The sequence below is a fragment of the Colletotrichum destructivum genome, chromosome 3 (genome assembly GCF_034447905.1).
Source record: "Colletotrichum destructivum chromosome 3, complete sequence".
NCBI lineage: Eukaryota > Fungi > Ascomycota > Sordariomycetes > Glomerellales > Glomerellaceae > Colletotrichum > Colletotrichum destructivum.
Window position 1 is genome coordinate 2,627,017 of NC_085898.1, and position 23,866 is coordinate 2,650,882.

The following is a 23,866-nucleotide window of genomic DNA, read 5'->3' on the forward strand; positions in this document are numbered from 1 at the left end:
ACCACAGGGCCAATCAAGGAAGAAATCTCGTACTTCAACAGACGCGAGCGGCCCGTTTCGACGGCGTCGTGCCATGTGATGTTCGGTGGGACATAATCTAATGGTGAGCAGCTCACCGCTGGCCAAGTTGGACTTAATCATATGTGTTGTCTTTCTTTGCAATCTCAGTTTCCACTCATCTTCGGTCTGGGAAAAGCTTCCTCCGACGGCGAGTTCGAGCTCGAACTGCTTTATCATCTCGGTCGAGTCCTGATCGCCGCCAGGATGCTGGCATGCATTAGATACAACGCCGCTGAGCGAAGACAAAGATCGCATTTGAGTCTCAGATGGATTGCCACCAGAGATAGCCACCCCAGGGTACCCTGTGTCTTCTCGACTAAGTACCTATTCTGAGTCATCTATCTCCATGTACCCACGCACTGGCCAGACGTTCCTGTCCAACAAGTATCGAAAAGTTTCGCTACAATGTTGCACAAGCGCTCGACCGAATAACGACACATCGACACAACGACACAACCTCCTCGTTCCCGTCGCCCTTGCTTCATCGTCCTGCCTCTGGAAACCAGACAACCCAATCAGGGCCGTGTCCGGTCGGCAGAGCGCGCAGTGTCTCGGCTTCATTCACCGCTTCGGCTATGTCAGCTGCGCCACATGCAACAGCCATCCTACCGGCCCGCTTCCGCTGGTGGGTTCAAATGCATCATGCATTCGTCGCTCTGGGCGGGGGTCCTCATAGGCTTTCACAGACTCCCTCTCTCCCGCTCCAGATGGCCTCCCTCCCACCACGCTCCATCTCAGCCCTACGATCCGGAGAAAACAGCATAAGGAAAGGCCCTACATGGCCAGGAGCCCAACCATCCACTCGATGTGCCCTGGAAAGGAGCTTTGGTCAGGGCGGCCTCCTTCCGGCATCCAATAACGCCGCTGGAGTTTGCGTCAAGTGCGCCTACATATCACCTACCTTAGCGCTGCTACTCAGCCATCAACACCCATTCGTCACGTTCTGCCGCTTCCCTGAGAAGGAGGCGGCCACCCTCAGCCGCCCATGATTGACTGCATCAAACACATCCCACCAACCTTCGCTGCAGCTATGCTTTTTCTCTGCATCATCATCATCAGCCCTACCGAACATCGTCTTTGCAGCGTGATTGGATACTGGTCGTTTAATAGGCACCTCATGCTTGCCGCTGGCCATATCGAATTTCCTGCCACCCAATGAAGGGACCCCCTCCGGATTAACAACTCCTTCAGGTCTGATACGTGAAGCTCGATCTGGTTCTCCCTCATCCTTGGAATCCAAGCTTATTGGTGCTCCTGTTTCCTGCTGGCGCCATCCCCAAATATGTCTTTGCCCCGTCTTTTGGCACGAGAGGGATGCGGCTTGCTTAAGGGACTCCAACCGCGGACTTGGGCCCCACGGACATGCTACCGGTTCCGGAGTCGTGGTTCGAACCAAAGACACTCCACACTAAGTGTAAGACCTTCGCGGACCGGCGTGGTTTGCGACTGAGACTTTCTAGATACTCGGAACGTTAGTCTGGCCGACGTCCTCGGCAGTCGTCTGGTCATTTGATACGTTCCATGGCATTGCCTACGAATGAAAGGTGCTGGTGCCAATGATCCGAATACCGTGACGAGTGCGATTGCTTTGGCCATTGGAATCTGCATGATGAACGTGCTGGCATCCAGCATGTCTCCGCCAATAATTCGATCAAATCGCATGGCGAGAACGTTGCTGTGGCTCAGTGATGCGACTCTATGCGTGCACGTCGCTGGGGAATCATCTCAGTGTCTTTCGGACATGTCCGTTGGTGATGACCGACCGTGGGGGGGTCGCATGTAGAGGGCTCGAATCGATGCATCAGCAACATCCATGTGATGCACATCAACCTGCGGCTATCCATCTGAAGCCCCATCCTCCTGTCAGGTACCAGCAAACGGCCAGGATCGCGAGCTCCGGGGCTAGGAGGAGAATCAAGCAGACGGACGTGCTGCCTTGCGAGATGCCTCGCACCACCCGCCTTCACTGCGAAATTAGTGGGAGGCAACAGGCCAATCCGATGACACCTCCGGCTGCGCCCAAGACGCATGTCAGAAAAAATGAACCGAGGGACATCGCTGGCGTCATTATGGCCCAAAAGTTCCCCTTGATGGCAGGCTGTGCTTATGGCCCCCAAGGGAGTCTTCGCGTTGGTACCATGCCCCTCCCTCTCCCCAAAACATCCTGGATCGGACCTTCCCCCCCCCCCCCGTCCTCTCGACGTCGGCATATACCATGCATGACTTCATATCGTGACATAGCGCCCGAGGGTCTGGATTCTCTGAAACGTCTGACTGATGGGCATGTCCCATTAACTTATCGTGGAGGAAACCCTCACGCTGACGATGGAGCGAAAGGAAACATCCACCGGCTCACTCACATCACAGAAAAACCAGCAGGCTTGTCCCAACGTTGGCAATGCCCAGCACCGCCTCGCCGCCCCTCGCCTTACGGGGCTGTAATTCCCACGATTCTTTAGGGATCTGGGGAGGCCGAGCGGTCGTCAGTCGTTGGTCGACATGGGCCATGGGCCCATGGCCACATCCCCTGTCCCCACCATGACGGTGCCGGCACGCCGGTGCCGCTTCATCATCTGCTGCTCGGACTTCCCCCGAGCTGCGTCCCAAGTTTCCGGGACGCGGTCAGCCTCTCGGGCCCCACACCGGTTACCGTTGTACAAACGGGGGGGGGGGGGTGGAAGGAGGAGCCCATGGCTGGCCCGTGATCCTTTTCACCGTCGTACCGGGTGGTTTATCGGGCAGCCGTCATTTGGGCCAGCTTCTACGACATGGTTCCTTCCCCCCCGGCTGTCGTGAAATTTATGGAAAGAAGGAAAAACAAAAACAAAGCCCACGAGGCCTCTAGCAGACTTGTGGCGTGCGCCGATTGAATGTTAAACGAGCCTTCGGCCCTTAATACGTACTAGTACCGTATCGTCCCTTTCCGCACGAAGACAACGACAACGCCTGTTGGATTCTGTAGACCACAGCCAAGCAGAAAAGTCAACACCAAACACTCCCCCCCCCCAATAATAACTCTTGGTGCGTTCTCGGCACACGGTTGTGTTCCTGCCACTCACGCAACTCCACGCTGGAGACATGTAGGACCGGGAAGCCATAGTGGGAGTAAGATGTGTTTGTGTGTTTGGCTTTTGTCTCGCGAGCGATCTGTCGGGGCCCTATCATACGGAGAAGATGTACGGATGCACCGACATAGCGGGCTGACCTTGTACGTGTTGGTATCTGGCTCTTCTACTCCTTACCGAGGCCCGTCCATCTGCTGTCAGGCACCGGACGATTACCGACGTCCGTAAAACGCTAGATATGGCACCCAATCCTCGTCCGGACGGTGCCTAGCCCAGCGAATCCCACACATACATCTCGCGCGAACGAAGAGCGCATGAATACATACAATCCGGATCACCTCCTCTGTCCTCGGCCCTCACGCTCCTTTGGGACTCTTCCGGGCCAGCCCTGTTCCTGTACACAGATCTGTTAGCCGTCATACACAAGCAAACAAACAACTGCACTGCAAAATAGAACACGGACCTGGGCTCGCCGCCCCGCAGATGGTGTCCATGAGACCGTAGACGCCGTAGTTGGGCGCCAAGTTCAGGTGGTGCTCGTCGTGCGCCTCGTCCCCCCACATCAGCTTGATCTGCTCCCCGACGGCGGAGACGAGGGAGAAAGCCAGCGTCGTGACGATGTTCATCTCCAGCAGCTTGGCTATACCCACCACGGGGACGCCGTACAGGAGCATGAAATCGACCGTCGACATGTAGCTGATGGTCCACACGTGGTGGTTGCCCGGGTGCCGGATCTCGTGGTGCTTCGCGTGCACCCGCTCGTACACCCCCGGGGCGTGCCACAGCCGGTGGACGACGTAGAATACGACGTCCCGCAGCAGGAGGCCGACGGCGAGGTCCCTCGCGAGCTCGGCCCAGGACGGCGGGCTGTACGGCCGGACAAAGGTCCGCGTCAGCATCGACCGGCCGCCCGAGAACACGACGAAGGCGACGTGGGTCATGGTCGCCACCACGTGGTTCCAGAGGCTCTGCGTCAGCATCTTGCGGGACGTCGCGCTGGTGTACGGGGGCCGCAACCACTCCATGAACAGCCCGACGACCATGTACACCAGCTGCACGGAGACGCTACCCATGATCTCAATGTACCCGGCAGGGTACCGCTCGATCAACCCGTCCATCGTGGGTGGGCTTCTGTCGAGATGAGAAGAGAGGTAAGGATTGGGTTGGGCCGAGCTGGAGTGGGGTTGGAGTCGGATTTGAGTTAAGGTATATATGATAACAGGGAAGACGACGGAGCAGCTACAGCCCACAACCCTGTAGCGTTTGTCTTTATTTGGGTGGGGGGAGAGAGAAGGGTATTATATAGAAAGTGGTGCTTTCTTTTTATGCTGGGTTGTCGCGGGTGATAAACATAACGGGAGAGGCGGTATCAAGGCTGCCTAGGAAGAAAGAAGGGAGTGGGAGGGTGAGGGTCAGATAGGAAGAGAGGTGGGCGAGAGAGGGGTTCCAGACTTTCCAGTACCCAGACACGATCCACGGAAACGGAGAACGGGGCTTTGCCGGACGCGAAAGAAGGCCGCCCTGTTTCTCCCCCTACCCTCTCGCCATCAACGGAGCCCACGATACCGGGCAGGAGGGGCGTTGTTGTCCTGAGTGAAAGTGCGAGAAACATACGCTAGTATAAACCTAAACCACGAGGGGGAGGTCCTCCCATTAGTTGCCGAGGCGCGATTGGTCGGCGGGGTTCCCAGAGAGCCATCCGCCAATTGGTTGTCCAAGATGAGGTGGGATATATCAGGCGCCCGTGGGTGGGAGGAGCTTGGGGGGGGGGGGGGGGGGGGGTCCCTCCCGGATGGGGCTCGATGCATCTGACGGGATGTGAGGTCCACGTCGATGGTGTGAGTATGTGTGTGTGTGTGCTGGAAGGCGAGATGGACCGTTCGTTGTATGGCCGTCACCGCTCGAGAAGCCGGGGGAGACCGGCAGGGCCCCGGGGGGTGGAGACGGAACACACCGCGCGGCTTTCTCTCGACCTGTAATGGGGGAGAGAGAAGGGGGGCGAGAAACCATCTCGCTGACGAACCACCGATAAGACGTGCTAGACGATCGATTATGCGGACGCAGGACAGGATACGGTGTGTGTAAGCTGACATTGCGTACGGGCGACCAGAGAGCCGTCGCCATATCCTGCCCGCCACGAACGAACGAACGAAAGGAAGAAAAAAGAAAAGAAGGAGGGGGGGATCAGAGAGAGAGAGAGCCCGTTTCAACGTACTCGGCTGCAAACAATGTAAACAGCCACGCTGACATCTGAAAAAACAAAGGGAAAGGGGAACCCCCCCTTCCCCCTCCAGAAACAAAGGGTGGGCTTTACTTACGCACGTACGGCTTGTCCCGTCCGAGAAAACAGCATGCGCGTGGCGCGGGCGGGCCCGGATTTCGTCTGACGGAGCCTGCCCCGGATCATGTGGTCTCGATGCGGTGTCATGGTCGACGTGGCCGCGGTCCTTGTTGTGGTGCTATCGTGTCATGTCTTGTCTCGCCGTGCCGAGGACCACGCCCGACAGGTATGGGCCAAGTCCGAGTCCGAAAGGCCATCAGTGCGTAGTCGACTCGGGAAGTCGAACGCACTTGTCTGTCATTTATCATCCATCATGATGGTTGAAATACTCGCTGAAAGTTGAGTCTGAATAAGGCTATGAAAAACACAACGTGAACGCTGAAAGGGTCGCAATTTATTTTTGGGACCAGATCTATCGTACATCCTCTAAACCGCTACAGGGGAGGCAACTCCTCCCGACAAATGGGACACTGCAGCCTGAACCGCATCCACCCCTCCAGGCAGGCGCTGTGGAAGATGTGCCGGCACGGCGTAACCATATAGTTCCTCCGCGTGAAGACGCCGACGACGCCGCCCGCTGTCGGGTCTTCCTCGCCGGCCCGCATGACGGGCACCTCGAGTACCTCGCGGCAGATGGCGCAGTCGATCGCCCGCAGACTGCTGCTGCCCTTCCCGTCCCTGTTCTCGCCCGACTGGACCCGGTCGAGGGACGGTGACCCGGGCTCCGACAGCAGGCCGATCGGCAGCCCGCCCGACTCAACGCCGTCCTCGCGAAGGACAGGGTGGTAGTCCCACGCGTCAGGCGTCCAGCTCTTGGGGATGCCGAACCGCGGGCCGAGCACATACTGGAACGCGAGGACCCAGAGCTGCACCCAGAGCCAGGCGCAGAAGACGAGGAAAGCGCGGCGATCCGTCTCGGCGAAGAGAAAGTTGTCATCGTAGACGTAAAAGTAGGCAAAGGGGAGCAGCCGCAGCACCGACTGGCCAATCATGAACTGCCAAGTCAACGCGCGCCGGCAGTTGCGCACAATGTTGCGGTGTATTTGCGGCACCCAGAAAGAGAAGTATATCATGGCCACGCTGTTGACAAAGAAATTGCGCACGCGCGGGTACCAGGACGTCGACGCGATCGAGACGAGGAGGATCAGCGAGACGATCATGGCGAAACGGAAGATGACCGCCTGGAACGTGACCTCCGGCCCGATTCGGTGGCCGCCGCCGGCTCCCCTGCCCGCTGTCGGCACTGCTGCCGCACCGCCCGCGGCGTCTGCTATTTCGGCGTCGATATCTTGGTCAAAGGGAACAATGACCGGGGGCGACGGCGCTCTCCTGCGGGGCCCTGCGGTGACCGGCTGCGGGAGGGAGTCGGCTTCCGCCGTCGGCGCAGGCGTGGCCGGTGTGCGCGGTGTCTCAATGCTTGCGTTCTGTTCTCTCTCGGCCCGCCGCCTGTTCTCGGGTTCCTGTACCTTGTGTATTTCCGCCAAGAAGAACCCGCCCAGCGACATGGACAGAAACGCGGCAAAGAGGAGCGACAGCGACTCCAGATACGTAATGCTGGCGTCCAGCGCCCACATGGATGCCGCGGCGAAGATACCGCCGTCCACCATGACCATCATACTGATCGTCGAGTAGCTAATGCGACCCATGGTCGATGGCGTCGCTGACTCCTTCATCTGGTGCTTGAGCAGTAGCGCTTGGCTGAGGATTACCACGGTGAACAGGAGGATCCATATCCTGATCTTGTGGTAGATGATCTCCGTCTTCATGCCTTGCAGATGCTGTCCGTCCGCGGACACGAAGTCTGGGGGCCCCTTCGTCTCGAGAAAGAAAGCGCAATCGGGAGACCAGATGATGGCCGACAGCTGCAGCTCCGGAACACCCCGGATCGGCGCGCCCTCGGGAAAGCGGAGTTCCTGTTCAATGTCGCTGATGATCTTCGCCATGCCCTCTCTGGTCGGGCGGAAACCCTTCATATCCAAGCGGCTCCTGTCCGGGGGATGCACCTGGGCATACATAATGTACTCGCAATGCGGCGTCGGGTTGAGCGTGTCCGGTGGGTTGGTCAGGTCCGATGTCCACGGCATCACGCCATCGTTGAACACCTCCTTCTCTTTCCTCCGCAGGACCTCGGCCAGCGTCTGGTTGAGGAGCCGCTGGCTCGATTGGAAGAAGTCGGAGCTCGGCGTGAGATGCGGCAGGCCAAAGATCCCGTCAAACTTCTCGCTCGTGGTGGTCAGCAGGATGGTCCCCTGGCGCGGCCATTGAACGCCATGCAGCCGCATCTCCCAGTTGACGCCACTGCCCTTTACATCCTCGATGGTGACAGAAGCCTTGGCGCTGCGGACCTTGCCCCCCGACGAGGCGACGCCGTCCTCGACGACGCCCTGGTAAGAAATCTCCTTCCCGTATTTTCCTGTGTCGATCAGATCCATCAGGATCTTGCCTTGGTCGCCCGTGATGTTCCTCTCCCACTCCGACTGCGAGCCGCTCCAATACAAACTTGGCGTGATGGCGCTCAGGTTGTAGCTCGTCCACTCCCTCTTCGACATGGTCTCCTTGCGCACCCACGTCCCCTTGACGGCACCCGTTGCGTTCTGCCAAACAGCCTCCCCCTCGCCAATGTCCCACAGGTTCACACCCCCGACGGGCGGAATCGCATTGTGGCTCCACTCCAGGCATCGCTCCTGAAATCGCTCGAGGTCGTCCCACGCAAACCCGTCTTCAACGCGGAACCCCGTGAGGTTGAGAGACCTGGGTAGGGGGTCAGCGGCCGAGCCGTTCTGGCGAGGGGCGAAGTCTGCCCATTTCGAAGTGTTGAGCAGGTCGAGCGCCTGCTGATGCCTCCGCAGGCGCTGGATTGCGAGATCGGACGCGGAAAAGAGAGAACTGCCGCCGTTGCCCGGTGCGAGGAGGATCCAGAGGGCGCCTACGAGTGCGAGGCCGAGAACGACGAGGCGCGGGTTTTCGAAAGGGTACGAAGGCATGTTGGGCGGCGTGCCTTGTTGCCGCTTTATCTCGTGACCATCGTTATGCTACACTAGCCGGCGGGTGTCAGTGGTAACGGACAGGGGCGTTGACGGAGTCGTTGATGATTGTGAGTTAGCGTGTTGCAATGGTGAGGATGTAGGTACGGACGAACACTTTAGACGGCAAGTGCCAAGGAAGACGGATGACGGCATCGGCTGTGAGAGGTGCTGAAAGCAGACCGCTGGCGGGTGTCGGGTTCTAGCGCCTGGAGCAGTCGTCTCTCAGGGAGGACCCGCTGAAGCAGGTGCCGCCATTTGGTAAGGTAGGCACTGTTGCTTTTAGCCCCTATTGCTTGTGTCAGGATTTTAGCGCAGGAACAGCAGCTATACCATCAGCGGGAGCCTGGCCTCGAACCTGGAATGTTTGATTGACAACGGCGCAAACATCCAGTACCCCGCCATCGCCTCCAGACACTCACTCACTCCCACATCAAGTCCGAGAACCCGAGAACACTAGAACGACAGATCAACTCAACAAACCGTCTTACACCAAATATCAAACCTTTTGACCCCCGCCACTCCGTCGACAACTCGACCATCGTTGCTCAACATGGCTTCCAATAACCCTGACTCGAGCGCAACCCAGTCTGCCGTGAGTGAACCATCTCCCCGCCGGCCTTCGCCCGATGATTCTCTCGCCTGCCGTCTTTTTTGTAACCTTCGCCATACAACCAGGGCTGACTGACTCTGTACAATACGCATAGATCTCGGAAGACCCCAAGACGGACGTCAACGCCGCCGTCGAGGAGCTCCTGAACACCATCTCCAACAAATTCGCTGGAGTGTCAAGTGAGATTTTCGCCAAGAGTAAGTAAACCCATCACATCACCAGGAACATTGCGGGAGTGACTCTCGGGACGTCAAATCTGACACCAAAGGCAGTGGATGAGATGTCCCGCCGCCTGGACAACCTGGAGGCGGCTCTGTTGGCCAACAAGGAGAAGGAGGGTGGCCCGTCCAAGTCATCGTAGCGAGTGTAGGACAATCACGAGGGTTGCGAGGCAGCATGCTATCGGCGTTTAGGATTCACATAAAGACGTCAAAAGAGCTGAATGTGACGGCCGGTTTCATGAGCAAACTTGATTTATGCTTGTTATTGTTATTTCGTCGTCGTCGGTACCCTAGACCACCAAATCATCAACTGGAGCGAAACCCGCTCAGTTGCATTGTGCTTGCTTTTTCAACTCATAAGCCTCTCGACACCCGGAGATCAAGATGTATCTGAAAAAATGTTGGTCGAGTTCACTACAACTCCTCCTTCTCGCCGGTAACCTTGTCCTCGACCTTCTGGAGGAACTTGCGGAGCACGTTGGTCTTGCTGGTGATCTCGTCACGCTTGGCCGGGGCGAGGCCGCCCTTGCTCAGGATGCCTTCCAGGCGGGCGAGCTCCTTCTGAGCGTAGCCATCGCTCTTGTTGAGCTTGTCGAAGACGCGGACGTAGTACTCGGCGTACTTGTACTGCGCCTGCTCCTTGAGGGTCTCGGCCTCCTTCTTGGCCTCAGCGGCAGCGTCGGAAAGGCTAGTGCCTCCGGTGTACTTGGCGACGATCTTGTCGAGGGCAGCGATGGTGCCGGCAATGGCGTTGAGGCCACCGCCAGGGCTGCGGTTGGTGCCGGCCTTCTCGTTGATGAACTCGACAAAGTCGGCCTCGCTGCGGCCGCCGGAGTAGAGCTGGCCCTCCTTGGAGCCCTTGGGGAAGAACTTAATGGTCGGGTACGAAGAGACGCCCTCAGCGCTGGCGGTGCCCTTGCTGTTCTCGGCCTCGGCGTCGACCTTGGCGATCACGACACCCTCGTCAAGAGAAAAGTCCTGAGCGACAGTCTCCCAGATAGGGGCGAGTGTCTTGCAATCTGTTTATAAGTGTTAGGTCAGCTTTGTCGACAGACACCAAAGGCTCAGAGTAGGAGGGGGGAGGAAAAAGACGTACGTCCGCACCAAGGAGCAGTAAAGGCAACAAGGACGTCCTTGTCGCCGCCGATGGTGGTCTTGAAGGTCTCATCCGAGAGCATGTTGACGGCGCTGGGCGGGGTGTACTTCTTGCGGGGCTTGATGCTAGTCTTCTCTGTGATGAAGGCGCTCAGCGCCTCGAGATCGCGACCTCCCTTGTACTCGGCGGGCTGGTCGCTCTTGCCGTCAAACCACTTGAGGGTAGGGAATCCCTGGATTCCGAATCTCTTGCCCAGGTCGCGCTCGGCGTCGGCGTCCACCTTGGCGATCTGAACATCGTTGGAGGACTCGAAGGCGCTGGCAAGCTCCTCGTAGACGGGGGCGAGATTCTTGCAGTGGCCGCACCAGGGGGCAAAGAACTCGACGAGAGTGGGCTTGCCAGACTTGAGGACAACGTCGTCAAAGTTGGAGGGGATCAGGTCAAGTACGGCGGACTTGGCAGCAACGGTTGCTGCCAGGGCGCCGAGCACGAAGCTCTTGAGGACAACCATTGTTGCTTTGGTCGGCTTGTTCGATTGGGGAAAGGGGGGGAATATAGGATAATGATGCGATTCCTGATCGAAGTGAAGTGGTTACAAGCTGCTGGAATGAAATATAGCAGTTGAGGACAGTGGTGGTGTAAGCCGATGCTTTGAAATCAGCTGTTTGGGTTGTCGGATAAAAGAAGCCACTTTGCATACGAGCCAAACGTCACAGAAGAGCTCGGCCCCTTGTCCTTTCTAGCAAGTCTAGTCTCCAGCAAAGGAGTGGCAGTTTCCCCAATTACCAACTACCTAGTGACAGGGGTACCTGCTTATGCTCTCTTATCGCTAGAGCTGGTCTTATCACGACACCTTGCAAATGCCGAATTGCTGGCTGGATCAACTTTCTTCCGCGTGCTTTTCAGCACGGACCTCTACTCAACTGCCCGCCCACCCCCTCGGCTGGGGCTGCCAGACCCTGGCCAATGAGATCCCATTGGCAAAATCCGCCATCCGCACACAAACTGGGAAAATTTCCGTGTCGCGATCGAAAAGTCAGTCAGAAACACTCAACCATCCAGCCAACCCATCTCGAGTTTCTCGCCGACCACCCCCTTCTCTCGACGACATCGCCCTCTCGACAACCGACAACATGTCTCACGAATCTGTCTGGAACTCCCGCCCCCGCACCTACGGCAAGGGCTCTCGCAGCTGGTACGGATCAACCTCCCCCCCCTCTTTCGACCGGTCTATGATGGCAGTAGGACGGAAACGCAAGCTGGGGGACTGGAACCTCGCGAGGAACGAAGTGCTGACATTTTTTTCTCTCCCCTTCCCAGCCGTGTCTGCAAGCACACCGCCGGTCTCATCCGCAAGTACGACCTCAACCTGTGCCGTCAGTGCTTCCGTGAGAAGGCCAAGGACATCGGCTTCAACAAGGTATGCGAACATCAACTCCCGACCGTGCCACCGCCCGCGCGAGCGCTCTCACCCGACACACGATTGGACCGAGCAGAACATGAGAACTAACGGGAGGTGCAACTTGCAGTTCCGCTAAACGTCGAGATTCGAGACGAAGGATGGGACTTAAAGGTGGTTGGGCATGATGGCCCGTGGAAAATGCATTCAGACAGAGGGAGGCTTCCAAGGGCATGGAGTTCTTATGGCTGGCTTAACGGAAGTGTGTGCAGCTCCGTCGGACATCCGTTGAGGATAGACGAATACCACGACATTGAACCTTACCACCATCCTATCTGGAGGCCCTCAAAAGACTAAGCCAAGACTGAGTTGCGCGTGACGGCGCGACGGACTGTAGATCGTGAGACCGCGCGACAAAAGCTATCTCACAAGCTAGTACGGCCCTGCAAGTTCTGGGGATGCAATAATGACTCGAGGTTCATTTACGTTTGATCCCTTAAATCAGCGAGGACAACAATCGCTGCAAGTGTATCAGAAATCATGTGGCACAAAGCACAGGTTGTTCTATTGTCCATCGTCTCTTGTAAAAGTACATGATTCAAGCAAGACGAGGGGTGAAGTAGAGCGGAGATCCTAGAGCCCAAGACCCGACAATATACACGAGCGCGAGGGCTCAAACGGAAAAACTCTGGGTCGGTGGTACATGAAATCGTGAAGCAATCCAACTCCTTTTCTTCCTCTTTTTGTACAAATCCCAATTCCCGCTCGTCATCCAGATCCCGGCGTGCGGTTCCTGGTTCATCTCTGGCATGCGCTGAGTGCCGACTCAGGGTATCGAGGGGGGGTTTCTCAATGCGAATCCCTTTATTCCAGGATGCGAGTAATGAGACCAGTGGCGACGGTGCGGCCACCCTCACGGACGTTGAAACGCTGACCGACTTCGATGGCACTAGGGTTGTGCAGGGTAGCAACCATCTCGACGTTGTCACCGGGCATGACCATCTTGGTGCTAGCATCTTCGGTGCCTTCAGGGAAGTTGAGGGTGACGGACTCGTCGGCGGTGCGGAGGTACATCTGGGGCTTGTAGTTCTCGTGGAAGCCGGTGTGACGGCCGCCCTCATCCTTGGAGAGCACGTACAGAGAGGTGAGGAAACGGGAGTGAGCCTTGACGGTACCGGGCTTGCAGACGACCATACCACGGCGGATGTCCTCGCGCTTGACGCCACGGAGGAGGAGGCCGGAGTTGTCACCGGCGCGGGACTCCTCGCAAGACTTCTTGAAGGTCTCAATGTCGGTAACCTTGGACTTGATGATGACGTCGCCCTTGCCGACAATCTCGACCTCGGTATCCCTCTTCAGGAGACCACGCTCGACACGGCCACTGACGACAGTACCGCGGCCGGAGATGGAGAAGACGTCCTCGACGGACATGAGGAAGGGCTTCTCGAGGTCACGGCTAGGAGTGGGGATCCACTCGTCGACGGCCTTAAGGAGATCGTCGATCTTTTCGTTGCCGATGTCGTTCCTCTGGTTGTTGAGGGCCATAAGGGCGGAACCCATGATGACGGGGGTCTCGTCACCCTCGAAGCCATAGGTGCTCAGAAGCTCGCGCATCTCCATCTCGACGAGCTCCAGCATCTCGGGGTCGTCGATGGCGTCGACCTTGTTGACGAAGACGACAATCTTCTGGACACCGACCTGGCGAGCGAGCAGCAAGTGCTCACGGGTCTGGGGCATCTGACCGTCGGAAGCAGCGACGACGATGATGGCGCCGTCCATGTTGGCGGCACCGGTAATCATGTTCTTGATGTAATCGGCGTGACCAGGGCAGTCGACGTGGGAGTAGTGGCGGTTGTCGGTCGAGTACTCAATGTGGGCGGTGGAGATGGTGATACCACGCTTGCGTTCCTCAGGAGCCTTGTCAATGGCACCATACTCGAGGAAGTTGGCGAGGCCCTTCTCGGCCTGTCTTTTGGTGATGGCGGCGGACAGAGTGGTCTGCGGGTTAGGGTCAGCTTTCGTCGCGCAAAGGCGCAGATGTAGGATTCCATCAGTACCTTTCCGTGATCGACGTGGCCAATGGTACCTGCGCAGTAACCCTGTGATTAGCGGCGAGGGGGCGTAGAGAAGACACATTATAGGCGACTGCACATACCAATGTTGACGTGGGGCTTTGTCCGCTCGAAAACAGCGTATGTGCGATAGATGTTGAGGACGGGAGAGACGTTCTTCCTCTTCAGGGCAGCCTGAAGGGGGCTGACATTGCCCTGGCGCAGCGAGGCGCGCGCCGTCCGGAGGAACGGCGCAACGGATCTGAGAGAGGCGGACATTTTGAGGGTTGTGGATATTAAATAGTACAATAGAAAGAGAGAAGAAGGACCGAAGAGGGGATGGACGATGGAATGCTCGTTGTCGACAACGGCTTTTGTGGTTGGAGTGTAAGGGGGGGGGAAGGGGAGGATGGAGGTTTCGCAGAGGTATCGTCTGATGGGAGCCAGTGTCCTCGAAATTTTTTTGCTGCTGGGACGGACGAGCTCTGCTGGGAGCTTCTTACGTCCATTGGCGGGCCGGCATGTCAGTGCTCCCCGGCCCCACTACACGCGCTATTCACGTGAGCTCGCGTCGCCTCCTTTGGCGAGTGCTAATTCGTGAAGCGTGACTGGCTGGCGAAAGGGGGTCTTGCACGTCATGAGGGTGCTACACTTTTTGGTCGACTAAGTGGCTAGGTGGGTTTGTTGAAGCAATTCACATGGGAGAGAGAAGAGCATCAGTCATCCATCACGATTCACTTTGTTAAAACTTCCGTGAGTGGATTATGTGCCGGAGATCTCGATTGGTCTCTTCGTTGTAGTTTTGGCACGGATTCTCTACCCAGGAAGCGGTATACCAGACCAGGCAGACATCGCATCCAGAGCGACATTGGAGTTGGCACACGCTCTTGTGGCCCCAATTGAAGCATCTTATCTGAATCAATGTCCCTATGCAGTTGCGTCTATGTAAGAAGGAGACGATGCTGTCCGTAGAGAAATCCGTGGTTAGTCAGTCATCAACTCCACTACACAACACAACGACCATCAGCGCTCACAAGGATCACTAGTCACATCAACTTCACGCATCTCGCAAGACTGTAAACCCCGGCCTTTGGTTGGAAAGGCCTTGTTCGCTTGATAAAAGACGGCCGGAATGACGGTTTCGACGGGACGGCGAGATACGAGCCAATGCCTTCATCCCGCTGCAGCGATCAGCGAGAAGCCGGCCGCCGTGCGCTTCTTTTGTAAGTAGGCAACCAGATGCTCTCCTGCCTTGTCGACAAACCATACTAGACGACCGATGAGTTGGGATCACATGGGTACTGCGCTTGGTCCCGACTCGCCATTATCGAAACGCACATTCCGGCCAGTCCCCTTTCATTCTTGCACAGCACATGCATTTCGCAACGTCGATTCGGAGACTCGACCGAGAAAGGGCCTCGCTCACTCATCACCCCCGTCAGACCCGGACCCGGAATCGCCCCCCTCGGCCCCGTCCTCGCCGCCATCGCCCTTCTTGCCCTCCTTGGCCTTGGCGCGCTTTCTCAGCTTCTTCAACCGGTTGAGCCGTTTCTTCTTCTCCTTGAGTGCCTCCTCCTTTCCCGCCTTATTCATCTCCTCCTCCTCAGCCTTCTTCTTCCGCTCGCGCTCCCTGACCCGCAACGCAATTCGCTTCTTCTTCCCGGGCCGCCTCCTCCGTGCTTCTTTATCTTCTTCATCTTCTGCGGCTCCTCCTTTGCCCGTCGTCTTCGTCCCCTTCTTCGACGCGCCGGGGATCCGCGTCACCCGCCACGGCATCTCCATGCCCCACCACCGCTGCGTCGCGCGCGCGAGCACCTCGTCGCCCGAAACAGCCGCATATGCCAGTTCCGCCTTGGCCTCGGGCGTCGGCTCGCCCGCGATGTAGTAAGACAGCGGCCTCTTGCGCAGCATGTCGCCGTCCCTCTGAAGCGCGAGCTCGTCCTCGTCGACCAGCGCGATCTTGGTCGCCAGGTCCGTCGTCGTGAATAGCCGGAACTCGAACTCTTCGGGGCCGTCATCGTCGTTTGCGTCGTCAGCGTTTGGGCCGTCCGTCATCGGCGCGTCTTGGCCCGTGGTGGAGGTGGTCTTCGTGGGCCTCTGGTCGATGCCGCTCAGGTCGAGCATCCCCGCCATGCGGGCGTGGAGCTTCGCGAGCAGCTCGGCGTCCTGCTGTTCATCGTGGCCCGCCGCCTCGTCCTCGGACGATCCGTCGAGGTCCTCTCGCCGGACTCTATCGTGCGTCGGTCAGCATAGTGAGACGCACGCGCATGGGACAGAATATCATCATCATCGTTGTCATCATCAGGACTATGGGCCTCACCTCTTGGCGTCTGGGAGCTCGAACATGGCTCCTGGTGTCCTGGGAGAAACAGCCTCTGGGTCGGTCGAAAGGTCGAGAGGTACCTGGCGGGGGGGAGCGTTGGTCACGCAAGGGCAATTACAACTTGCACACTGTGATGATTTCAAACGCCAATCACGCCTGGAAAGTCTCGTCCCGTATTTTTTAGCAGGTCACAATGACGGCCGTGCTTTGTGGAGTTTGGTTCGTTTGGCAGAGGCCGCAATCCAGGTGCGGCTCGTAGCGGAATTTTGCCCGTTGGCGGGCGGGTCATTCGAGATTTTCGCTTGCTGCGACGAGGCGGGAGGCCGGAGCAAGCCTTATCTAATCGCGACCTTTGGTTAGGGACCGCCTTGGCTACGTACCTTAGTTTGGTTCTGCTTTCAAACACAATGTCACCCACCTTCACTGAGCTACTACAATCGGCGCATCTCACCGCACCATGAAAAGTCATTCTCCATTTTTGTTCCTATTTCCCCCTCCCTTTTCTACGAGGGTGGAACGAAGGGCTCTACGGCCGAATTGCGTTGCTACCAGAAGTACCCGGGTTCCGAGTCTGCTCACCGTCACCTCCACGCCAACACCGTACAAGGAAGGCATGCACTGCAACTCCAACGCGACCACTCGGGCTCCCCCTTGACCCCTCCTTCTTCTGCCCTCTGCCCCCTGCCCGCTCCTCTCGTCAAACCCGACCAGCTGGTTTAGCCACATACCGTACGCCACCATCGCAAGCATACAATGGAACCCCACGCACCTAGGAGTACAGTAGCATCCTGCCTCCTCCCTACGCCCCCCCGGCGAAGGAAGCCTGCAACGGGCATCCTGCGTCGCCCTGGTGACTTTTGATTTCTTTTCTTCATCGTGAGTGATGCTGGTGTCGAAGGTGGATGGCCTTGTTAGTCCCTCTGTCGACCGAATAGGCGACTAACCAGCCTACCGATGGGATTTGTTGTATTTTTGAAAATTGCACGTCCCCCTTCGTCATCCTTCAAATGGGTAGCCTCGGCGGGCTCCCATCACAAAGGATCAAATGGTTGGCGCAGGCGGGCCAATGGCGGTGGAATCGTCGATTCCTCCACCCCCTCCTGCCTCCTTCCTCTCAGTGCCCCCCCTCCCCCGCCGCCCTGGGAGTTCGAGCTGTCTGCCCTCTCAAGTCCGTTGGTTTCGTGCAGGGTGCCAGTCCTACAACGCTATTGGGAAAAGATGAACCAGCCGGGCGGGACGCACGGCGGAGCTTGAGAGCGTGCGGCTGACGGTGTGAGTGGGACATGCCGCCGCCGCCGGGCGATTGTAGGTATGCTAGGAACGAACGATGACACGGTCAGACAACGAAACGAAGCCTAAAAGAGGAGAAGCCCTCACTTGTCCCGCATTGCTGCTGCTGCTGTGCCGGTGCCAAGCTATGTGCGTGTGTGCATGTGTGCGTGTGTGCCAGTCCGCACCAACAGAACAGAACGGACCAGCAAGTCCATAAATGACCTGTGTACCCGTATCCGTTCTCACGTATTACTCCGTACCACCTACCTGCCAACCTACCGGAGAGAGTATCCTAATACGAGCTTGTGTGGTCCCTATTAGCACAGACAGAGAGGAGACGAGTGGACTGGGGCTGGAATGCTTATTCATTTGCTTATTCGCGTGATTGCGCATTTTCTGGCCTATTTTCTCCTGTCTTTCCTTCTTCCTCACTCTCTCTCCCTCACTCTCTCCCTCCCTTGCGTCCATTCTCTTCCTCTCCCCCCATCCGATAACTCGGTCTCTTTCTTAGCAAGACGGAGAAAGCAGGAAGAAAAGTTTCCGCCCATGATGTGTGCGGATCCACGCACAAACAAACAAACAAACAAACAAACAAACAAACAGAGCGCCAAAGCATTGTATGGACGCCGGTACCACCAACAAAGGCAAGCCAGCCCAGCCAACCAACAGACCATCTGTTCCTCAACACCAGCATCGCCCCATAGGTACCTAGGTACGGATGGTTACCGACAGTCTGGATCCGTCCCCGTCGAACCGACCCAAGACCTCCACCATCCCTGGCTTGGGTGGCGGAACCCAAACCACTCGGATGGGATGAGGCTCTTCCCAAGACCACTGTCAGATCCAACGTCATCCGATCCTCGAGGTTGAGACACACAACAAGTCTCCCCGCGTTGTGTTCTTCTATTCTCTCTCTCTCCCCCTCTTCACCCACCACCTACGCTGGTGCATCAGAGACAAAAGCGATGCTGACTCGACCGCAATTCCTTTTGTTTCTTTCCTCTCCCAATGCCTGGTAGGCAATGTAACCAAAAGATACCATATACATCGTTAAGTAAACCCTTCCCTCCTTGGAATATGTCGGTCGCAGCGCGGCCCGGAGCCGGTGATACAAAGACCGGGTCAGAGCGCTCGACGACGTCGAATGATGTCTTGCGTATGAACTGGAAATGCCCCACCACCAGAAAATGCTCCTCCTCCGTCTTTCGACGCCCGACTCGACCATCTTGAATCTGCGCCTGCCCAAATTATGTTCGGGCCCGGTCCTGTCATGGAAACATAAAAGGCATGCCAACGCCGAAGAGTGCTGGACTTGGCCGCCGGTCGAGGTTGACGTCCTCTCGTCATGGACGTGCAGAATCTGCCGGCGGCGTTGAAAGTCCATGCCTCATCAGGCCTCGGAAGCGAAACCTCTCTGCCTCCTTTGAACACTGAAAAAATCAAAACCCAACCCGCAAAGTCGCTCTTCTGGCCCCATGTTGAGGGTATGGTAGGTAGTACACGGTTAGGACTGCCGTGCCAGGCAGGTAGAAAGCAGCTTTGGCCTCATGAGAAGAAGAAAAAAGAAAAAGAAAGAAAAAAAACTCTGCTTCTCTCGGCCTGGGCACCACCATCGGGGCCCGACCTATTATCGTTCCCTGTATCTTGGAGACGTATGGTGCAACTTGGCAGCCAGTATTATTCGCGCAGCTAATTGCCATTCCAGGAATAATGGTTCATACCATCAAAAGAGCCTCGGTGGGCGCTACTGTAAGACCCGGGACCTGGCGGGGCAGGGCCGTGTTCCTGTTTGGGCGTTGGCGCAGAGCCCCCGCTGTGGTATTGGTCGGCAAAACCGTATGGCCTTCCCTCGCTGTTGCTGTAAGCCACCGTCGACGTCGGCTCGCCCGCTGTCGTCGTCCACGAGCTCGAAGGCGGGTAGTAGTCCCGAGCAGGACCCGACTGCGATGTGGGAGCCTCCGTCTTGTACGATGGCGGCGCAATGTCGCTGGGGTTGTTGCTAACGGCACCGTACGAGGACCCGTATCGGTACTCGGGCGAGGATTCGTGGTGGGACATGGAGCCAATCGATGGCTGGCTAGCATGCCTCGGGCTCTTGGTCGGCCTGGCGTTGTCCACGTATCTAGGCACATTGAGCGCGTGATCCGAGTTTGGTGCCATCGCCGTCGCCGACACCGACAATGGCGGTGGAGCAGTCGTGCTTTGCACGTAGGCGTACTGTGCCCTGATGGGTGGTTGCTGCTGGTCGTTTGCCACCAACGAAAGCTGCACCGGTGGCATCGACGTTTGCAATGGCAAGTCTTGGGCTTCTCCGCTGAAGCTCCCCCCGCCTGAAAGCGCACCTTTGTGATAGGGCTCCGCTCCCATTGTGGTCGCTGGGTAGCTCCCCGAGCCGGCCGGCGGTAGCTGCGACATGGAGACAGGGTTTGAGGACGACCAGTTGGGATACGAACTGTCGTGCGTTAGTGAGTTGGCTTCAGACGTGCTGTGTGAACCCTATCCACCCATGCCAATCGAGCGACTGATTTGGCATGCGAGGGAGGGGGGCTTACTTGGATCTCATGGCTCCCATCGGCGCTCCTGGCATCTTGGGGCCTCCGGCGTTGAATGTGAAGGCGGACCGGGGCATCTGCATGTCCAGTCCTCTGGCTTTGGCCTCCTGCGGCTTGATGGCCAACGGCCCAGCCACGATACCCAGTCCAGTCTCTACCAACGCCTGGCCCCTGGAGCCGGCGCTGGATCCCAGCAGGGGAATTTCCTTTCTGGCCTGGAAATTGCGAGGACTGCGGCCACGGACCACGACAGGCGCCGTCGTTGCTTCGGTGAGGACGATCTTGCTGCCGCTGGCCAACGTCCCAACCACCTTGAGGTGAAGCACAAAGTGTTGCTGTAGTTCCTTCCGTCGCCCGTTGTTTGCCGTTGCGCTTCGCCAGGTTAGTCGAGTCAAGCCAAGGGCCGCTGCCGCGAGTGCGCCCAGGGATGTTACTCACATTCTAAACTGCAACCGGCGCCAGCCGATAGGGTATACAGCGTACTCTCCATCAGCCTCCGTGCCATCGTCTGGGAAAGGGATTAAGGGGAGCGACGCGGGTTCCTGGTCGGGGCTTTGCGTGATTTCCGGCGAGTTGGGCGGGGGTGTCTTCCAGGGGATAACGATGAGTCGGACGGGGTGACCGTCGACCGACTCGATTGCGGAGATGGTTACTTCCGTGTTGTTGACGGGTACCGTCTCGCCCGTCTCGGAAATGACAGAGAGCTGGCCTCGCGGGGTGATAAGAGAACCACTGATCTGAAAGAGATTTCGGCGGTAGCAGGTTAGCTCGGGCTGGAGGATGGATCCGTCGGTGCTGTTGGAGGGCATCTCGGACAGGAAGAACATCCCGTGCAGCTGCGCCGACAGCTCCAGCTGCTGCATCCGGCCATGCTGGTCGACGATGGTGTGCTTGTCCTGCACCCTCTTGAAGGAGAGCAGCTTATGGTCGTGGTTGACGGTCAGCTTGGAGCCGTCGTCCCTCAGGTCCTGGACAATCTCCTGGTAGGGCGGCTGGTCGGTCTGCGAGTAGGGCCTTTTGAGGTTGGGGAAGCTGTGGTGGGACGACAGGCTGGGATGCGAGTGTCTTTCGTAGGCATCCGACTCGTCCTGAGGATAACGACCATAGGGATACGAGCCGTGGTCTACACTCGGGTGGGTGCTTCTTGGGCGCCCTGCATGTGGTGAGTTGGCAGAGTGGCCTCCGAGGCCGGAATCCAGGCTGTTGTTGAATCTAGACGACATTTGGACGGGACTTCCATAGTTCGACCACAAGTTGGAATGTGCCGGCTCTTTCAGCTCTGCCATGACGGGGTAGGTTACCGTGGTTGACATTAGAGCATGCCTCTCTGGAGCGCTGTAGTCCTGTTCCAGACCCAAGCGCGCCTCTTCACACACACAAGAGATATGTGGTTGTTGCTTGCTGAGCGATCAACAAGGCATGTAAACACACAATGACTGGACGGCCGTCTTGTCCAAGGGGCAAGCAGGGTCGTAGTATGAGAGGGCGACTGCTTTCTGTAAATATCGATGTCGATGTTGAGGTTGTCGAGCAGTGGCGGCGAAGAGTCAGAGATGCAAAAGAGGCAGAGAAGTGAAGATGAGGTTCAATGGACAACGGTCATGTTTAAGGTTGCAGGGAAAGATGTATACTTGTATCTCTGATGGGGTGGGATGGGTAGGTAGCAAGAGGACGGTAGATGTTGGAGGGGGGTGTCTGGTGAAAATCTTCGGCACTGTTCTGGGGTGGAGACACTGATGGGGCAGGGCTGGGGGAGGCCAGCTAAGGTCGAGTTTGTGTCGAGTCGAGTTGATGTGATGTCTCGACAGCAACGGGATATTCCAATGCTGGGGCCGTTGACTTACGTTGTGCCTTCTTCAGCGGCAACGGTCAAGGCAAGGTCACCAGTACAACGCAACGGGGGTTCTCTGGCCAGCACGGTCAGTGCATGCAACCATACTTGGAAAGAGAAGGAGAAGGGAAGGGGGGGAAGGGGGAGGAGCGGGCGATCTGGTGAGCGGAAGAACAAGGCACGTAATGGAGCTACGACGATGAAGTATGGGTGCGCCCTGCAGAGAGGCGACCAGGTTTAGGGAAATACCCTTCTTAGAAGGCGGCGTTATGGGGAAGGGGGAGGGGGGGACGGAGAGAGGGGCGGCACTGAAACCGTTCGATAAGAACAAACGAGCATAGTTCAGTATTGCCAGATTCAAGGAGTTCTAGTCCTGTCACAGCAGTAGTAACAGCAGCAGCAGCAGCTTTCTGTGTGTTATGAAAATGCATCCATGGCATTTGGTCTCGCGAGAGAGAGGGAGAGAGGGAGAGAGGGAGAGAGGGAGAGAGGGAGAGAGGGAGAGAGAGAGAGAGAGAAAGAGAAAGAGAGAGAGAGAGCATAGTGAAGGAGGGGGAGAGCTTCAGCGTGGAAACTGCGCACCGAGAACGTTTATTCGCCTACTCCATAGGTACGAATAATCGGCCTACCTGGTGAACCGTACGTACACGCTACAACTACCTCGCATATCCATACCTGCACCCACACATAAACTTGCGATAGGCAAGTTGCATACGGATACATCTGCCTACGTACCCAGGTAGCTATCGTGGACGCACGCGGGTCGAGCAGCCCCAGTTGGACACACGCATAAGGAGTAGCAGTAGACACACACACACACTCTCTCTCTCTCTCTCTCTCTCCTTCTTTCTCTCTGTCGCTCCCTCCCCCTTCTCTCTGTGTCTCGCTGCTTACTCTCCCCGTCTCCCCCCGTCACTCCCATGCCTAGCACACACGCTTCAACGCATCCCCGCTTCTGCCGGAAGTGTGAGCCAATCCCTTGCACAAACTGGCATTGCTAGCAACAAAAGGCATGGAAGAGAGTTGACGGCAAGCCTCCAGGGTTGGCACTACTGACCCCGGCGAGCAGGGTGGCATGTGCTGTGCGGTAAGTAGCTCCGCCGAGATGGAGGGACGGAGAAGAACCTAGCATGGATCGTACGGAGGCACACGGGGACCATCTCTTGAGGAGAAATCGTAGGCTGGTAAGGCCCCTCGCCCCCCCTGCTGACCAATGGAAAATCCCCAGCGAAATGCCTAGGTGTCATGGAGGGGGCGTAGCTTGATGAGAAGACTAGACAGAGAATCCTCCGACGGCCGTCGTAGGCCAGTGACCCGTAAATTTTCTATATGGCCGTTGGGCAGACACGCCGATGAAAGGCAGGAAACGGAAAGGTGTGTGTGTGGTGAGGGGCGTGTGGAAGACGGAAGAGGAGGGGGGAGGGAGGGGAAGAGAATCGGTTCACAAGATTGCGAGAGACCAGGGGACGAGTTGAATTCGCTTGGGGCACATATCCAGTCGCGACATCCCTGTCCGGGTATGGTGGAGTGGGCAGGCAATATTAAGAGACGGTTAATATAATAGACACAGGCGCCTGACTGAGGCTTTTGCTGGCGGGCTGGTTAGGCAAGAGGAAATGTCTCTGACCCCTCCCCCATCGCCGCCGTTGTTTGGCGGAAGGGGAGGGGGGTGGTTTCCAAAAGCAAGGCTATGAACGGCGTAATTCGTTCAAGTGGTAACTTTGCTCTTCTTGTGCTCGGGCTCCGCCGTCAGGTCAACAAGTGCCATGACTCTGTAGAGGACCAGACATGCCGCGCAGTAAGAGGTACATGCCGGATTGGCATTTCTTGCGAGGGGTGTGGGTTGACGAAGGCAGGCCGAGAAGACCTGGGTCTCTTGTGAGGAAGAGGAAGGTAGTTGGGCCGGCCGGTCAAGAATGCTTGATACCATGGCATATCGAATGCGGTCCCACGACTCGCGATGCTGTCGGTTGCGTATCTCAAGGCCTCATTGCGCATGATTAGACTCATATGGAGATCCGTTATGACTTACATACATGGGCGCTAACGACCATATGGGCCAGGCGTAATCTCCTGGGC

At 57.4% G+C, this 23,866-nt stretch overlaps 9 protein-coding genes across 9 annotated transcripts; 2 read left to right on the forward strand and 7 right to left on the reverse strand.

Annotated features, from left to right (window-relative positions):
* Positions 1-2,953: 2,953 nt before the first annotated feature.
* On the reverse strand, positions 2,954-4,686 carry CDEST_04878 (Putative fatty acid hydroxylase). The gene is made up of 2 exons (XM_062921037.1): positions 3,589-4,686; positions 2,954-3,519 (listed from the first exon to the last, which is right to left on the reverse strand). The coding sequence occupies exons 1-2, from the start codon at positions 4,241-4,243 to the stop codon at positions 3,482-3,484; spliced, it is 693 nt and encodes a 230-aa protein (XP_062777088.1). The 5' UTR covers positions 4,244-4,686; the 3' UTR covers positions 2,954-3,481.
* Positions 4,687-5,647: 961 nt separating this feature from the next.
* CDEST_04879 (Putative Zinc finger, RING-type) lies at positions 5,648-8,551 on the reverse strand. The gene has a single exon (XM_062921038.1). The coding sequence runs from the start codon at positions 8,388-8,390 to the stop codon at positions 5,841-5,843; it is 2,550 nt and encodes an 849-aa protein (XP_062777089.1). The 5' UTR covers positions 8,391-8,551; the 3' UTR covers positions 5,648-5,840.
* A 249-nt stretch (positions 8,552-8,800) lies between these two features.
* On the forward strand, positions 8,801-9,636 carry CDEST_04880 (Putative Heat shock factor binding 1). The gene is made up of 3 exons (XM_062921039.1): positions 8,801-9,024; positions 9,137-9,239; positions 9,315-9,636. Exons 1-3 carry the CDS (start codon positions 8,983-8,985, stop codon positions 9,401-9,403), a joined length of 234 nt encoding a protein of 77 aa, XP_062777090.1. The 5' UTR covers positions 8,801-8,982; the 3' UTR covers positions 9,404-9,636.
* Position 9,637: 1 nt separating this feature from the next.
* CDEST_04881 (Putative endoplasmic reticulum resident protein) lies at positions 9,638-11,031 on the reverse strand. The gene is made up of 2 exons (XM_062921040.1): positions 10,360-11,031; positions 9,638-10,282 (listed from the first exon to the last, which is right to left on the reverse strand). Exons 1-2 carry the CDS (start codon positions 10,868-10,870, stop codon positions 9,678-9,680), a joined length of 1,116 nt encoding a protein of 371 aa, XP_062777091.1. The 5' UTR covers positions 10,871-11,031; the 3' UTR covers positions 9,638-9,677.
* Positions 11,032-11,313: 282 nt separating this feature from the next.
* On the forward strand, positions 11,314-12,274 carry CDEST_04882 (Putative small ribosomal subunit protein uS14). Its single transcript, XM_062921041.1, has 3 exons — positions 11,314-11,554; positions 11,680-11,779; positions 11,889-12,274. Exons 1-3 carry the CDS (start codon positions 11,493-11,495, stop codon positions 11,895-11,897), a joined length of 171 nt encoding a protein of 56 aa, XP_062777092.1. The 5' UTR covers positions 11,314-11,492; the 3' UTR covers positions 11,898-12,274.
* A 34-nt stretch (positions 12,275-12,308) lies between these two features.
* Positions 12,309-14,332, reverse strand: CDEST_04883 (Putative small GTP-binding protein; the record flags this gene model as incomplete). The annotated part of the gene is made up of 4 exons (XM_062921042.1): positions 12,309-13,756; positions 13,816-13,844; positions 13,914-14,260; positions 14,313-14,332. The coding sequence occupies 4 exons, from the start codon at positions 14,330-14,332 to the stop codon at positions 12,623-12,625; spliced, it is 1,530 nt and encodes a 509-aa protein (XP_062777093.1). The 3' UTR covers positions 12,309-12,622.
* CDEST_04884 (uncharacterized protein) lies at positions 12,357-12,560 on the reverse strand (the record flags this gene model as incomplete). Its single annotated transcript, XM_062921043.1, is given in 2 exon segments — positions 12,357-12,430; positions 12,446-12,560. 2 exon segments carry the CDS (start codon positions 12,558-12,560, stop codon positions 12,357-12,359), a joined length of 189 nt encoding a protein of 62 aa, XP_062777094.1.
* A 106-nt stretch (positions 14,333-14,438) lies between the features above and the next one.
* CDEST_04885 (uncharacterized protein) lies at positions 14,439-16,492 on the reverse strand. The gene is made up of 2 exons (XM_062921044.1): positions 16,130-16,492; positions 14,439-16,039 (listed from the first exon to the last, which is right to left on the reverse strand). The coding sequence occupies exons 1-2, from the start codon at positions 16,153-16,155 to the stop codon at positions 15,232-15,234; spliced, it is 834 nt and encodes a 277-aa protein (XP_062777095.1). The 5' UTR covers positions 16,156-16,492; the 3' UTR covers positions 14,439-15,231.
* A 1,192-nt stretch (positions 16,493-17,684) lies between these two features.
* Positions 17,685-21,908, reverse strand: CDEST_04886 (Putative p53-like transcription factor, DNA-binding domain superfamily, NDT80 DNA-binding protein). The gene is made up of 3 exons (XM_062921045.1): positions 20,395-21,908; positions 19,957-20,328; positions 17,685-19,856 (listed from the first exon to the last, which is right to left on the reverse strand). Exons 1-3 carry the CDS (start codon positions 21,267-21,269, stop codon positions 19,094-19,096), a joined length of 2,010 nt encoding a protein of 669 aa, XP_062777096.1. The 5' UTR covers positions 21,270-21,908; the 3' UTR covers positions 17,685-19,093.
* Positions 21,909-23,866: the final 1,958 nt, after the last annotated feature.

What these genes read in the sequence shown, in the direction of transcription:
- CDEST_04878 (XM_062921037.1), bottom strand. Translation starts at nt 4,243, where the DNA reads ATGGACGGGTTGATCGAGCGGTACCCTGCCGGGTACATTGAGATCATG. An exon ending in CTGCGGGGCGGCGAGCCCAG is followed by an intron (nt 3,520 to 3,588) that starts GTCCGTGTTCTA and finishes ATCTGTGTACAG; the next exon opens with GAACAGGGCTGGCCCGGAAG.
- CDEST_04879 (XM_062921038.1), bottom strand. Translation starts at nt 8,390, where the DNA reads ATGCCTTCGTACCCTTTCGAAAACCCGCGCCTCGTCGTTCTCGGCCTC.
- CDEST_04880 (XM_062921039.1), top strand. Translation starts at nt 8,983, where the DNA reads ATGGCTTCCAATAACCCTGACTCGAGCGCAACCCAGTCTGCC. An exon ending in CGAGCGCAACCCAGTCTGCC is followed by an intron (nt 9,025 to 9,136) that starts GTGAGTGAACCA and finishes CAATACGCATAG; the next exon opens with ATCTCGGAAGACCCCAAGAC. An exon ending in AAGTGAGATTTTCGCCAAGA is followed by an intron (nt 9,240 to 9,314) that starts GTAAGTAAACCC and finishes CACCAAAGGCAG; the next exon opens with TGGATGAGATGTCCCGCCGC.
- CDEST_04881 (XM_062921040.1), bottom strand. Translation starts at nt 10,870, where the DNA reads ATGGTTGTCCTCAAGAGCTTCGTGCTCGGCGCCCTGGCAGCAACCGTT. An exon ending in TACTGCTCCTTGGTGCGGAC is followed by an intron (nt 10,283 to 10,359) that starts GTACGTCTTTTT and finishes ACTTATAAACAG; the next exon opens with ATTGCAAGACACTCGCCCCT.
- CDEST_04882 (XM_062921041.1), top strand. Translation starts at nt 11,493, where the DNA reads ATGTCTCACGAATCTGTCTGGAACTCCCGCCCCCGCACCTACGGCAAG. An exon ending in GGCAAGGGCTCTCGCAGCTG is followed by an intron (nt 11,555 to 11,679) that starts GTACGGATCAAC and finishes TCCCCTTCCCAG; the next exon opens with CCGTGTCTGCAAGCACACCG.
- CDEST_04885 (XM_062921044.1), bottom strand. Translation starts at nt 16,155, where the DNA reads ATGTTCGAGCTCCCAGACGCCAAGAG. An exon ending in GAGCTCCCAGACGCCAAGAG is followed by an intron (nt 16,040 to 16,129) that starts GTGAGGCCCATA and finishes GACGCACGATAG; the next exon opens with AGTCCGGCGAGAGGACCTCG.
- CDEST_04886 (XM_062921045.1), bottom strand. Translation starts at nt 21,269, where the DNA reads ATGTCAACCACGGTAACCTACCCCGTCATGGCAGAGCTGAAAGAGCCG. An exon ending in CGCCGGTTGCAGTTTAGAAT is followed by an intron (nt 20,329 to 20,394) that starts GTGAGTAACATC and finishes AACCTGGCGAAG; the next exon opens with CGCAACGGCAAACAACGGGC. An exon ending in ATGGGAGCCATGAGATCCAA is followed by an intron (nt 19,857 to 19,956) that starts GTAAGCCCCCCT and finishes AACGCACGACAG; the next exon opens with TTCGTATCCCAACTGGTCGT.